Consider the following 15,368-nt stretch of genomic DNA (forward strand, 5'->3'; position numbering starts at 1 on the left):
TGTCTAGCAGACTTGTGTGGCCTGCAGTGCAAGAGGTGTAATGGAAAGGAGGCAGTCCTAGGTGTGGTAGAAGAAGCCTGGGCTCAGCTGCTTGTATTATGTAGGCTGGAGGGAGTCTGGGAATGTATTTTCAGGGGAAAGTGGTGTGATGAATGTTTTCAGCTCTGGCAGGCTCTCTAGGGGTGGGAAGATTGGAAGACTTGTGAAAGATCTGGGTTAAAGGAGATAGGGAAGGCCTAACCAATAGATCTGAGCAAGAAAAGCCAGGGCAAGGGCTGCAGGAGTTTAGCTTTCCTGATGGGGGAGTGCTGGGAATGAGCCCTGCCATACCCCATACCTTTTCCCAAGATTAGGTTAATTGAGGAGACCTGAAACACATTGGTGGCCTTGCTGTAGTGGAACCATCTAGCATGGCTAACATATCTGACTATTTTTGCATCATCCAACATAGCCCTGGCTTGGATGCCTCCTGCCTTCTTCCTGCTCAGGCATTCATAGGAAAATGAGGCCTCCATTCAGTGAGTTCACCCCTCCTAAAGGTGACTCTTGAGTCATGGTTAACTGGCAACTGGGAGGGATGGGACTGAGTAACCCTGATGGAATGTGGCCTGTGGTCACTTATTACCCTAGGTCATTTAAATGACAACTCCCTCTGGGAATCCATAGTGTTCCCCACATTCTTGAAGAATGCAGCTTCCTTGAGGCCCTCCAGGGTGTGAGAGTGTTTTTGAAGCATGCTGTCTCCTGCCACAGAGGAACCGCTGCTGCTGGCAGAACTCAAGCCCGGGCGCCCCCACCAATTTGATTGGAAGTCGAGCTGTGAAACCTGGAGTGTCGCCTTCTCCCCAGATGGCTCCTGGTTTGCCTGGTCTCAAGGACATTGCATCGTCAAGCTGATCCCTTGGCCACTGGAGGAGCAGTTGTAAGTACTCCTTGTACCCAAAGGAATAAGGGCACTTTCCCAACTTACTCCCCTTTCTTTTTACTCCCTTTTCTTACTCCCTGTGCAAAAACAGCAGAGGGAAAAAGGCTGAACAGTTCAGGAGTTATCACTGGAGTTCGCAGAACCCCAGCATCCTGTGAGTGGAAAATTCAGTTCTGTCAAGGTGTTGTAACCCCACGCTTTTTCTTAACTTTATTGAGACGTAATTTATACCCCATACAATTCACCCATTTAAAGTGTACAATATGGTGGCTTTTAGTGCATCCATAATCATATTCAACTTTTTCTTTACCTTAGAAAGATATCTTGTACTTGCTGCAGGAGACACCTGCAGTCCCTGGCAACCACTATCTTTCTGAATCTACCTATTGTGGATGTTTCTTATTAGTAGAATCTTAGAATATGTGGCTTTTTTGACCAGCTTCTCATAGCATAATGTTTCATAGTTCATAATGTAGTATGTATTAATACATCTCCATTTGCCAAATAATTATTGTATGGTATAGCGATAGCAAATTTTGTTTATACGTTTTTCATTGATTGATGGACATTTTTTTTTTTCCTTTTCTCTTTTTTGGCTATTATGAATAGTGTTGCGGGTACAGTTTTCGTGTGGGCATGTGTTTTCAATGTTTAACTGAGGAAGTGCCAGACTGTTTTCTAAAGTGGTGGCACCATTTTCAATCCTGCCAACTGTGCTTTCAGATTCCAGTTCTCTGCATCCTCACCAGCACTTGTTGTCTTTTTGATTTCAGCATAGCATCCTAATGAGAGTGAAATTGAATGCCAGTGGTTTTAATTTGCATTTCCCTGGTAGTTACTGGTGTTTAGCACCTTCTCGCGTGCTTTTTGGCCGTTTGTATATCTTCATTGGAGAAATATCTGTTTAGATCTTTAGACCATTTTAAAATTGAATGTTTTTCTTTGTTGACTTGGTTAAGTTTCTCATGCTAAAGTTTTTCTTTATCTGGAACAGTCAGATCCCAGGAAATGTTATGTAGGGCATTATGTTGGATATATTTGTACCTTTTTGTGTGTCTTGGGGCCACTCTATGTCTGCATTTATTTATTCTGGGAATTTTTGTTTCAATTATTTGCCTGACACTGAGCTAGAGGCCAAGTATTCTGAATTCTGAAGTACAATCAATTCAGCCAGTTCTTGGGGTCTCATTTAGGCTTTTTTTTTTTGTACTGAGAATTGAACCCAGGGGGCTTAACCACTGAGCCTCATGGCCAGCCCTTTTGTGTATTTTATTTAGAGACAGGGTCTCACTGAGTTGCTTGGGGCCTTACTGAATTGCTGCCCTTTTTTTGTGTGTGGCGGGGTGGTTACTGGAGATTGAACTCAGGGGCACTTGACCACTGAGCCACATCCCCAGCCCTGTTTTGTAATAGAGACAGGGTCTCCCTGAGTTGCTTAATGCCTCTCCATTGCTGAGGCTGGCTTTGAACTGGCGATTCTCTTGCCTCAGTCTCCCCAGCAACTGGGATTACAGGCCTGTGCCACCACACTAGGCCTGCTTTAGGCATTTTTTATAATTGCAGGTTAGATTTAAGTTTTGTAATAATTCAGTCTGAAACTTGTTTCTCTAACAGTATGAGGTGCTGACAAGAGTTTGCCAGAAGAATCTACACACTGCTAGGGTTGAAGGGTGTGATACTGTGATTATTATTGATACTTTGTTGACATTACCAGTTTCCATGTCCTGGCACACAACTCTTCAAATCCTTGGGATCTCCACAGTGATAAGTGTCTTTTTGTGTGCTGTTGAGTTGATTGTTGTCTGGCTGTCCCTAGGTACTTTGGGATGGAGGCTGGTCACCAGAGAGAGCAAGGCAGGATTAAGGGATTGGGACTTTCATCCCCAACTTGCAGGAAAGGGAAAGGGGCTGAAGGTGATGTTGATTGCCACTGGCTGATGATGTAATTAACCATGCTTATGCAATGAAGCTTCTATCAAACCCAAAAAGGACTGGGTTCAGAGCTAGATAAGTGAATACTTGGAAGTTCCTTGCAAATTGATGGCCCTGGGGAGGGTGTGGAGTCTTTGTGCTCCTTCCTATATGCATTGCTCTGTGCATCTCTTCCACTGTTACTGGTATTCTTTATAATAAACGGTTTAAAAATTTAAGTAAGGCATTTTCCTGAGGTCTGTCTGCTGCTCTAACAGATTTATTGAATCTGAGGAGGGGGTCATGGAAAGGAACCTTCATTTATAGCCAATGGGTCAGAAGCACAGGGGAAACAACCTAGGACTTGGAGTAGTCATCTGTAGCAGAAAGGGAAGTTCTTGGGGACTGGGCCCTCAACCTGTAGGATCCAAGGCTATCTCCTTAGATTTAGTGTTAGAAGTGCATTGAGCTAAAACCACCCAGAAGGTGCCTGCTACAGAATTGCTTGCTTATGTGTGGGGAAAAGCCCCCATGTTTGGCCACAGAAGTCTTCTATGTTGAGAATATAGGAGAGGGCTGGGGTAAACAAAGATATTGTATCCATGTATAACTAAGGAAAAAACCAAAAAAGAATATATGGGAAAAATGACTGATTTTTTTTTTCCCCCCTGTACCTTCAGAGGGGTAAACTTGTGCAGTTTCTGGAAGGAAGGCGATTTGACAAGACCCTGAAAATGGTCTCCTGGTGGGCTGGGGATGTGACTTAGTGGTAGGGGGTCAGGTCCTGGGTCCTATCCCTGGTATCCCCTACCACCACCACCACACACACACAAGTTCTTCTTACTATTAGGAATCTCAGAACCTGGGGTCACCTATTTACATGTGCTGGTTTTCATCAAGAAATTAATAGTGAAAAAAATCAGAGGTACCTTAAGATTTAGTAATAAAGGATGGTTAATTATGACGTTTCCATATATTTGTAAAGTCATTAAAGTTATCATATTTGTAATCATGATCTTCAGTTCTTCTGTGGTCAGTTTACTGGTAATGGCGAGGATATTTATTGTTAATTGACCTCCCACTCCAAATGCAGGGGACTCTCCTTTGTATCTAGACTTAAGTCTGATACCAATTTATTGTCTGAAAGTTTTTTGTTTTTTTTGAAAAAAGAATAAAATAGAAAATCTGTTGTTTACCCCCAAATTAGATATATTTAAATATGTACATTACTCTAGGTAAATGTATTCTTTCAGTATTAACTAAAGGGAAATGGAAAAAGTCATTTAATATTAACCCTTTTGTATATTTATTATTTAATATAGTGAGAAAAGTACTAATATGTTAAATGAGGACTTACCTGTTTTTGGGGGGAAATCAAACATCTTGAAGAATAATAACCTGAGGAAATACATGGCATAAGGCATGTTGAAGAAAGCAGACTATAAAACTGTATGTGCAATATTATCCCAAATTTATTTTTTAAAAAAATATGAGTGTACACATAAATTAAAATCTGTAGTGAAATGTTTAGAATATTAATTGTGGATAATTTTTATTAGTTTCATTTCCAGATCTTCCCATATTTCTCTATTGAAACTTGAAGTGATTTTTTTTTTTTAAAATTTTTAGTTATATGGGCACAATATCTTTATTTTGTTTATTTATTTTTATGTGGTGCTGACGATCAAACCCAGGGTCTTACACGTGAGAGGCGAGTGCTCTACCACTGAGCCACAACCCCAGCCTGTAATTGTTGTTTTAAAAGACCTTTAAAAGTGGGAATCAGGTCCAGTGGTACAGTCTATAATCCCAGTGACTCAGGAGGCTGAGGCAGGAGGATCACAAATTCAAAGCCAGCCTTGGCAATTTAGCAAGACCCTGTCTCAAAAAAAAAAAAAAAAAAATTATTACAGGGTTGGGGATTTAGCTCAGTGGTTAAGCAACCTGGGTTCAATCCCTGATACAAAAAATAAAAGCGGGAATCTGGAGCAGGGCATACTGGCTTGTCCCTGTAGTCCCAGCTACTCAGGAGGCTGAGCAGAAAGATCAAAAATTAATGGCCAGCCTAGGCAATTTAGCGAGACCCTGTCTTAAAAAATAAAAGAGCTGGGGATGTAGCTCAGTGGTAGAGCACCTCTGGATTCAATCCAGGAGAGGAAAGATCTGGGGCATTTATATGCTTAAGATTGTAATGCATTAAAAAATTAGGAATTGCTTTAGGTATTGAGCCAAATAATCATCTTAACCAAAAGGTTTGGGAAGCTTTCTTTTCAGGTGAAGCTAAGTTCTGTTAATGAATCTCCCTTGGCTCCAGCAGCCCCTTCCCACGCTCCCACCTCCTACCTCTCATGCACTCTATCCTTAAATATTTGTTGAGTACTCACCCAAGACACCCAAGACTTGAGTTCTTTCTTTTTATTTTGCGGTATTGGGGATTGAACCCAGGGCCTTGTGCATGAGAGGCAAGCACTCTACCAACTGAGCTGCTTCCCTAGCCCCAAGACTTGAGTTCTAATTTCAGTTCTGCCCTTGACTTTGTGAGCCTGGGAAAGTTAATAGCTGTACTCATACAGCAAGAATTTGAGTACAGTGCTGCCCTGCTTAACAGTGTTTTGGTCAGTGAAAGACCACATGTTGGCAATTAATTTAATCTGAGGAGGGGGTCGTGGAAAGGAACCTTCATTTATAGCCAGTGGGTCAGAAGCACAAGGAAAACATCCTGGGACTTGGAGTAGCATCTGTAGCAGACAGGGAAGTTCTTGGGGACTGACCCTCAACCTGTGGGATCCAAGGCTATCTCCTTAGATTTAGTGTTAGAAGTGCATTGAGCTAAAACCACCCAGCAGGTGCCCAAAAGGTTGATTTGCCTAGTGACATTGTAACTGTTGATGGCACAAGAACAGAGGCTCCTAACTGAGCAGTTCTCAGCACGTTTCTCTTTTGTTAAGTGGTTCATGACCCTCTTTCTAGAAACATTCAATTTATAATATTAAAATGAAATAATTTGGAAATGTGTCTTAATACATTTTGAATAAAGTAGTTACAGAAATCAAATACAGAAATAAATTAATTCAAATACAGAAATCCTAATTTTATAAAAGATAAAACATACCTTCCAAGCTCTTCTGTGACGTTCTTCCCATGGCCTGCTTTTATAGTCCTTCTCAAGGTGCCACTCACCTGCACCATGGCCAGGTAGGTCTGGTTAGCGTGGACAGGCAAGGAGGGCCACATAGGGAAAGGGCAGGATCAGCTGAAAAGACATTGATTACATTCAGATTGTTTAGCCAGAAAAACACATTTTCAGCCTCATTTGGCCATTTAGACCAGGGGCCAACAAACATTTTCTGTAAAGGCCCAAATGGTAAATATTTTAGGCTTCATGGGCCACAAAGTCTGTCAGGATTGTTCAGTTCTGCTGTGTAGCAATATGTGCACAAATGACAATGGCAGGGTTCCAGTAAAGCTTTTATTTACAAAACTAAATCTAGTCATTTTCACAACATTGATAAATGTGAAGGACATTATGCTAAATGAAGTAAGCTGGGCACAGAAGGACAAATACCAAGCACCTTTATGTGTGGAATCTAAAAAATGTCGAACTCCTAGAAGCAGAGTGGGGGGCGGCCCTCTGGTGGCTGGGAGGGGTGGGGATTTGGGTCAAGGCTGCAGAGTTTGGGTTAAGTGGGATGAGTTCTGGTGTACAACATGGACACAATATTTAATAATTTATATTTGAAAAATTGCTATAAGAGTAGATCTTAAGTATTCTCAGGAGGAAAAAAAGTTTGTGAAGTGAAGGATATGTTAATGAGCTTGATTTAATCGCTCTACGTTGTATACATGTTTATATTATACATTGTAAATATATACAATTTTTATTTGTTAAATAGACCATAATTTTTTTAAAATTGAGAACTTAAGGGATTGTTGAAAGAGTTAAAACAAAAACAGACCGCTGGCCCGGGCACAGTTTGCCAGCCTCTGATTTAGCCCACATTTGCTTGGCTCCTTCCTTCTTATTTTCCAGGTGAGCTTGGTAAAATTTCTGATTTTACCATACAGTTGACAGAAGTGTGATTTGCTCAGAACTTCTGGGAAAGCGTGGAATAGAGGTCCGGGCATAGATACTGTGAGTGTAGGATTCCTCGCTGAAGTATGTCAGATTGCGCTGGGCCTGGCATTCTCTCCATCTCCCCCAGTGGCTGGACACGAGTGTGGTCATGGTCACCCAGAAAAGCAGGATTTACTAAAGGTGTGTTTCAAATAGTAAACTGTTCTCAGGCCAAATCCCAGACCTGTCTACTTTGAGACTTTGTCTGCTGGGCGTAGAGGTGGGCAGGGCCCAGTGACTCAGGGAGTGAGCTTCAGTTACCTGGAACAGAGTGAGGATATAAAAGGAGAGGAATGTAAAGGAGGGGCTCGGGCCAGGAGATCTTCCGGAGGTATCCCTGTGAGCAGTTCTGTGGTTCTTTCTGTTTGTTGACTACTCTTCTGGTTGCTTCTTGTCCTGGATGTCCCACCAGGAAGTACCTGGAAGAACTTTATTATTGATTGGTGAAGGTGGAAATAAGGAAGAGCCTTATTACTGGTGAAGGTGGAAATCAACATCTGCTAAACAAACTGTTGGCCAGACAGGTTTATTTCCCAGCTCCTTGAGGACTTCTGAGATGATAGAAGGGGACATGTTGGCTGGTGTTCAGGCTCTAATTCTGTCTGTCCTGGTTCCAGACCTATGGTATAAGTATGCTCTCTCATGGGAAAAATGGAGTACATGTTTCTTTCCACACACCAAAACCCAGGAGAACTTTCTGAGCAAGTGTGCGGCTCCCGGGAGCATCTGTGATCTAGTTATCCCATACGGCAGGTCACCCCATTGCAGGGCTGTTGCCAGTGGACTGAGACAAGGCCAGTGAAGCTTCTATTACATGAGTTCCAAAATGACACAAAGTCACACTGGAATTTACTAAAAGCCAACATTTCTTTTAGGACTTTAATCAAGTGTTACTGTCCCAGGATGACAAGTTGATTGACTTGGTAACAATTTTAGACTCCAATCTTTGCTTTCTCCAGCATCCCTAAAGGGTTCGAAGCCAAAAGCCGAAGCAGCAAAAATGATACAAAAGGACGAGGGAGCCCAAAAGAGAAGACACTGGACTGTGGTCAGATTGTTTGGGGTTTGGCCTTCAGCCCATGGCCTTCTCCACCCAGCAGGAAGCTCTGGGCACGCCACCACCCCCAAGTGCCAGACATCTCTTGCCTGATCCTTGCCACGGGGCTTAATGATGGACAGATCAAGATTTGGGAGGTGCAGACAGGTAGGTCTTTTCTGGCTGGCACAAGGTATTCAGGCATGTTCATGTTCAAGAGGCATGTTCATGACCTGTTCCTGTCAGGTCCCCAGTTGTCCTGGGGTATAGGGTGATGGGCAGTCTGGGTGCCCCTCTCCTGCTGACTGAGTCCTCTGCTCCCCTTTCAGGGCTTCTGCTTTTGAATCTTTCTGGCCACCAAGACGTTGTGAGAGATCTGAGCTTCACACCCAGTGGCAGTTTGATTTTGGTCTCTGCATCACGGGACAAGACTCTTCGCATCTGGGACCTGAATAAACATGGTAGGGAGGTGGTTAAACTAACTTGAAGACTCCAGAAATAATGTATCTGCTCCTTTCTCAACCTCACCAATGCTATTTTTATGTAGAATGGTTTTTCAACACTTTTTTCTGTTATTGCCCTCTAAGGAGACATTCTCTTCCTAATTACCCTTCTTGTCCCAAAGATGTCCTAAACCAAAGAAATACAGTGCAGTCATCCCTCAGTTATCAAAAGAACAAGTTTCAGGACCCCTGTGGATACCCAAAACTGTGGTTGTTCAAGTCTCTGATATGAAATAGCATAGTATTTCATATAACCAACACACTATGCTTGAAACTGTGTCTAGGTGACTTAGAATGCCTAATACAGTAAGGGAAATGGTGGCTTCACTCTAATGACAGGAAAAATGATCTGTCCGTGTTCAGTACAGACACAACTAAAAAAAATTTCCATCCATGATAGTTAAATCTGTAAGTGTGGGGGGCACAGAGGGCTGACGGAACATTGATATATTAAAAGCATGTCTATGCTTGGTATGTTTAAAAAAAAAAAAGAAAAAAACAGGTTTCGGGCTCCCACGAGCCCCCTTGGAGTGGTGTTGCCCTACTGAAACATACAACACAGCAGGGCTTTACCCCGGCAGCTTGCTGTCCCGGGAGGGACTAGAGAGTGACTTGGGGAATCCCATGCTGGCTTGGAGAGAAGGAAGGGCTAGGTAAGCATGACTGAGAGCAGTGCAGGCCACGACTAGGGCTTCCTGAGAAAGGGGGCGTTGAGGTGGGGCTCCAGGGATCTGCCCTCCTGACGTGATTCCCTTAACGCCTTCTGTTCTCAGCACTTGGATGTGGCGGCTGAAGAGGCCATAACCCACTCTAAAAGTATTAACTTGTACATATCTGCATGTGCATAAAAACTTCATAAATTCCTAAGTATGACCACATATGGGTTTATAAAAATTCTTGTATTTTTTCCTTTGCTTGGCTTTCTCCTTCCCATTTTCTCCTGTCTTCCCTCTTGTGTGTCCTCCTCTCTTCCTTTGCAATCTGGTAACCCACGTTAAGAACCTACTTACATAGCTGTCTGTAATTTTTTTCTATACTTACATAATCCTGCATACATGACTTACATCCATGGGTGTTGGAGACCATTGTTTCACAAAAATGGATCATATGCTTCCCATTTTTTCTGCATCTTGCTTTTTGTTTTGTTTTTGAGAAAAAGGAAAAAGAAGGTTTATTGCTTTGGTAGTAAAGAAAAAACACCAGGGGACTTCTGTCCTAAAGGCTGTGACTCTCAATCACAAGGGACAGAGGGGTTTTAAAGAAACTCTTCAAGGGTTACATTCCAGGTATGCTTTGGTAGGGATCCCAGGCCCCCTGATGGCATGTTGGCATCCCCTTCCTGTAGTGGTGTGTCCCAGGGCAGTTAACCAGGGGAAGAAAAGAGAACACTGTCTCCTAAACTTGTTAGGGAGGGGGAGAGGGGAGAAAAGAGGAAAAAAAAATTTAAAGACTAAACCTTAGAGCAGTGAGGGCTATATTCAGAAGGTGAACAGACCACTGTTACATTTCCCCACTGTTAATTTCCGCCTTCCATTTCTATGCATCTTGCTTTTTTTCATTAAACATTACCCCATAGAAAAGTCTGTCTCTCTAATTCCATCCACATTAACAGACTAGATATACCCCCATTAATTCACCCACTCCCCTATGCCTGGGCATTAGGTTTTTTCCAAAAGCCAAGACCTGGAGAGATTGCGTGAGTCACTGGACTTCTGAACTGAGTACGCAGCGGAGCCGGGTGGCATTGAAACCCGAGTCATCTGACTCCAGAGCTTATGCCTGTAATTACTTCACACCTCGCCCCTTCTCCAGCAGACAACGTAGGACCAGAGGGAAGCCATTATGGAGGTTAAACAGAGAGTTGAAGATAAGCACTGTCAGTTGGGAAGGAGGCTTCAGAGCACTTGAGGTGGTTGGGAACCTGAAGAGAAGGATTTCTGCTATGAAAAGGTGTTAGATCTATGTTCACCCTTTTCCCTAGATTTATGTGGTGCCATGAATTCCCTTGGCCATTAGAATATCATATTAATAGATTGCAGCTGTTTTAGTTTTCTTCTTTTCTGTTTACACGTTTAAATGAAAGTTGGACGTAGTTCCTTCTCAGCAAAGCCTTTGGGCCCAGTCTTGAGAGAACTGGATGATGTATTGGGTGCTGGGCCATTACTACTGGTACTTCTGCCTCCCTTCTCCGTTGTTCTGCAGGGTGGCTTACTGTTTGTTTCTCTTCTTTGCCAGGTAAACAGATTCAGGTGTTATCAGGTCACCTCCAGTGGGTTTACTGCTGCTCCATCTCCCCTGACTGCAGTATGCTGTGCTCTGCAGCTGGAGAGAAGTCGGTAAGCCTCCAACACTGGGTGCCATTTCCTCTACTGCTTCAGTTCATTGAGAAATAGGGGTCTGAAGCACTGACTCTGTGTGTGTGAGAGCCAAAATCCACCTGCCGGCTGGCTGGCCTCAGCAGGAAAGCATGCTGATGGGCTGGCACCTCCCCACACACACACTACTCTCGGCACCCTGATGTGGACCAAGAAGTGGAAGGTTCGGAAGTAGGTCTGAGGGGTGGTTTGCCTTTACAAAACAGAGAATGGGTGCTTGTTGGATCTCTTTTCCCTTTGGATTCTAAGATTTAAAAATTGCAACCTACATCTGGATCCAGATTTCCTTTGAATCATCTAGTTTGAATTTATCTAGGATTTTTAATTCAGATCATGACATGGTCAGGTACTTTTATTGTTGAACTTTGTCCTTTAATCCTATTAAAAAAAAAAAAAAGAAAAGAAAAGGCATTAGAATCTCAAGAACAAGCCTTTGGTGATTTGCGTCTGTTTAGGTTTTGCATGTGTGTTGAACCCTTGCTGTAACTGACAGAAAGTTAGGTTAAGGGTCTGCTATTGATCCTACCCAGGTGGTTGCCCACTTGAGGTGTGAGACTATGTGAAATGAGAGTTTTCTTAAAGGAGAGAAAACAAAATGCTACTTTTAATGATTCTTAGGGTGGAAATGATAAGGTAGGTCAGAGAGTCGTGGTATATTCCCATGGGTTCTCTAAGAAAGGTGTGGGTGTAAAATGTCATCAGGGTGTCACTGCTTTGTGGGGTGGTCCAGAGTTCACCTCTGACCCCTATTTTTGGCTTTAAGTGGAACAAGGTAGTATTTGGCTCAAGTCTTCCTCAGCACGTGCTACCCTATTTTAAGCAGGGCTCAGAAGCCTCTGGGGCCATTTCAGCTGGCAGCCTTCCAGGTTGGCTGGCTTAGTCTTATTAAAGAACACTCTTTGGGCGGGGCATAGTGGCACAATCCAGTTGTTCGGGAGGCTGAGGCAGGAGGATTACAAGTTCAAAGTCAGCCTCAGGAACATAGTGAGACCCTATCTCAAGATAGAAAGTTTAAAAAAAGGGCTGGAGATAAAGACAACCAAGCTGACCATGCCCACTCAGTGCCTCATGAATTCAGGTACGTTGCTTTGTTTCCCCCTGGATGATAGGCTGTGGAGGAGGAGGGCGGAATGGTTTCACCTGGCCATGGGGCCTGAAGAGGGGATTCTGGTGCCTTTTATTGCTGTTCAAGTCCTGGGTGCTTGGTTCCTGCCCCTCACCAGGCCCCTGTTCGTCCCCACAGGTCTTCCTCTGGAGCATGCGGTCCTACACACTAATCCGGAAGCTAGAAGGCCACCAAAGCAGTGTTGTCTCCTGTGACTTCTCCCCAGACTCTGCCTTGCTTGTCACAGCTTCTTATGATACCAACGTGATTATGTGGGACCCCTACACTGGCGAGAGGCTGAGGTCACTCCAGTAAGGACTGATTCCCTGCTATGGTTTCCTTGTCAGGTGGCTGATGAGAACCTACTTGGCATTAGACAGGTCCCTCTTGGAGCCTGGGGTGGGGAAGAGCAGCCTAGATGAGAAGGCGCAGTGGCTCAGTGCTTTGCTGTCAGGGTCTGCAAGTCTCTGGGTTTAGGAAGCCATCTGTACTAATTTGGATTCATCATTATGAAACCTCAAAGTGACAAAATTCCACTTACTAATAACTGTAGTAACAAGTTCAGAAAGATCCTCCGATTGAAAACATAATTTCCAATATGAATTTCATGTTCTTACAAACCTGGTCTACTTTTTCCTTTTGTCTTTCTGTTTTATGAAGCAAATAATAGGTAGTCCTATAATTATCATGTATCTCAGCCTAAAAAAGATTTTCAGTTTGTACTGTGGCATTAAAGTGAGAGCTGACCTACTTTGCATAAAGAAATTAGCACAAGGAAGTGCTAGTAACCCTTCAGCCCCAAGACTCTTGGGGCCTTCTGAAGGGCCCTTTTTTCCAGTCTGAATCCCAGATTTTCCATAAGGGCACAGAGCACAGCAGTTTGGTCTCCTGCCTAGGGGTGTTTGCAGCAGGAGGCTGGCCTTCACACCCAGCCTGCCGTCCTGTTTCTGACTTCTGCAGCCACACCCAGCTTGAGCCTGCCATGGATGACAGCGATGTCCACATGAGCTCCTTGAGATCCGTGTGCTTCTCTCCTGAAGGCCTGTACCTTGCGACAGTGGCAGACGACAGGTAACGAGAGAACTCCCTTTAGGAGGCCTCAGAGCAGGCGTTTGGAAGTAGTGGCAGCATGCCCCTCCTGGTGTGGCCCAGGTTGGCTAGTGTGTCACTGTACCACTCTCTCCTGTCCAGGCTCCTCAGGATCTGGGCCCTGGAGCTGAAGGCTCCCGTGGCATTTGCTCCCATGACCAATGGACTTTGCTGCACGTTTTTTCCACATGGTGGAGTTATTGCCACAGGGTATGTATGTTAGCTGAGCAGATGGGGAGCAGTTTATGCTGCATGTGCCATGTAGTTTTTAAGGGAAGAAAAGAAATCCAAGATTATGTAAAATTCAAATATTCAATTCTGACAATACATCATTTACTCTTTTAATATTTAACCACAATGTATTTAAAGATCTGCAATTCAGTGGGCCAGGTTTACAAGGGAACACAAATTAGGATGATGTAGAATTTTTATGGGAAAGGATTTATGACCGAGATCACCTTACAGGTTAACTCCTTGGATTTGGTAGGTGACACTCTTCCCTCTTACCACTTTTGATCTAACTTGTTGAAAGGTCTTTATTGACAGAGATGGTGTCTGGTGTCAAAAGTCTCTGTCTTGAGGGTTTTCTATATTTGATAAAGTCTTGTTGTGTTGCTAAGGCTGGCCTCAAACTCATGGGCTCAAGTGATCCTCCCATCTCAGCCTCTCGAGTGGTCTGGGCCACAGTCACATTACAACATCATAACGTGTTAGAAACCTGTCAGCAACCCTCATTCGTCAGCACCAGAGCCTTCATAGTCATTCCTAGTCAGATTTGCCTTTCACCTTCTGGAGTCTATTTTGCTACTTGAGGTCAAATTAGAAACATCCGTTGCAATGAAAGCAAGGTCTTTCTGACCCTGTTGGTCTGTTTTGTTCCAGGACAAGAGATGGCCATGTCCAGTTCTGGACTGCTCCTAGAGTCCTGTCCTCACTGAAGCACTTATGCCGGAAAGCCCTTCGAAGTTTCCTAACAACCTACCAAGTCCTAGCACTGCCAATCCCCAAGAAAATGAAAGAATTCCTCACGTACAGGACTTTTTAAGCAATGCTGCACATCTTGTTTTCTTGTAGCAGAATAAATCTTCCCGGCAAAGGAATAGCTGGAATAACGGGCCAAACATCTGGTCTTGGGTTGAAATAGAAATTCTTTGGGATTGTGAAGAGAATGTAGCAGACTAGATTCCAATGGACTGGTCATGGGTCATCTTCTCCATGGCGTCTGCGAGCCAATCTTAGAGGAGGAAATCCCACTTCTGCAGTGACAGAGCCTTACTTTAAGTCTTGAGTCCACTTGTGAAAAGCAAATATTGAGCTCCTTGTAGTCATTTTGATTCAAAGTGCAGTTATTGATGTTTTGATGATTCAAGTAGGCCGCTAGAGCCTGTCCTTAGTGGCGGCAAGGTTTACGTGCCCTCAGCTGGGATGTGAGCTGTGTAGCATACTCATCCTTGTTCCCAGTACAGTGGTGGCATGGTTTAACGTCCCCTCCTGCTGTGCTCAGAGCTGCTTTGACATTGGCAAGTTACCTCCCTCAGGCTCCCTCTGATCAGCAGGACCAAGTTTCCATGGAGCACTTGGTATAAGGTGTTACCTGAGTAACAGGCAAAATCAGAGGCTGTGCTCCTGACTGATAACAAACACTATTATTGGCTGTTTCTTTTATTATTTTTTTTTAAACAATGGTGTGCATGTGCAGGAGATGATAAATTTGTATGTCAGATTATATGAGGATGTGTTCCTAAATGCATGACTGTTAAATGGCTACTGAGCTATCAGTTGTTGGCCATTTATTAGCATCATATTTATTTGTATTTTCTAAACAGATGTTAAGGTACAACTGTGTTTTTCTCAATCGTATCTAAAAACCAGAGTACTGAAATGGAACAGTGGTGAAGCTGTGTCTTCGTTGTGTAAAGAACTGGTGTTGTCAGCACTTCAGCTTATATTCTATGTACAACATCTGTCTTTGCTGCTTGACCTCATCAGACTCATTAGTCAGTTTCAACTACCCAACAAAAATAGCTCCTTAAAAGTACTGTTCTCCCTCAGTGGCATTTACCTATCTAATCAAGACACCTTATTCCGACAAAATCTGCCTTAGGAAAATCTAATATATTTTAAATTATTTTGAAAGAAATGCAACATCTTATTCTTTGGCTTTCTTAATTGATCCTTTATGGAGGCAGCGTAACAACTTAATGAGACAGAGGAATCTCCTCTACCACCTTCATTGCTTGAAGAAAAAACATTTCAAAATAAGGCTTTCATTGAAGAAAAAAACAAAAACAAAAGCTTTTGGCTCTGTTT

The 15,368-nt window shown here is 43.3% G+C and overlaps 1 protein-coding gene across 1 annotated transcript; it reads left to right on the plus strand.

The window, feature by feature from the left end:
* Nucleotides 1-487: 487 nt before the first annotated feature.
* On the plus strand, nucleotides 488-15,352 carry Wsb2 (WD repeat and SOCS box containing 2). Its single transcript, XM_048785650.1, has 9 exons — nucleotides 488-518; nucleotides 754-922; nucleotides 7,910-8,154; nucleotides 8,316-8,447; nucleotides 10,725-10,825; nucleotides 12,108-12,280; nucleotides 12,930-13,040; nucleotides 13,161-13,268; nucleotides 13,941-15,352. Exons 1-9 carry the CDS (start codon nucleotides 503-505, stop codon nucleotides 14,101-14,103), a joined length of 1,218 nt encoding a protein of 405 aa, XP_048641607.1. The 5' UTR covers nucleotides 488-502; the 3' UTR covers nucleotides 14,104-15,352.
* The last annotated feature ends 16 nt before the right edge of the window (nucleotides 15,353-15,368 follow it).

This window comes from Marmota marmota, unplaced genomic scaffold, assembly GCF_001458135.2.
Source record: "Marmota marmota marmota unplaced genomic scaffold, marMar, whole genome shotgun sequence".
Classification (NCBI taxonomy): Eukaryota; Metazoa; Chordata; class Mammalia; order Rodentia; family Sciuridae; genus Marmota; species Marmota marmota.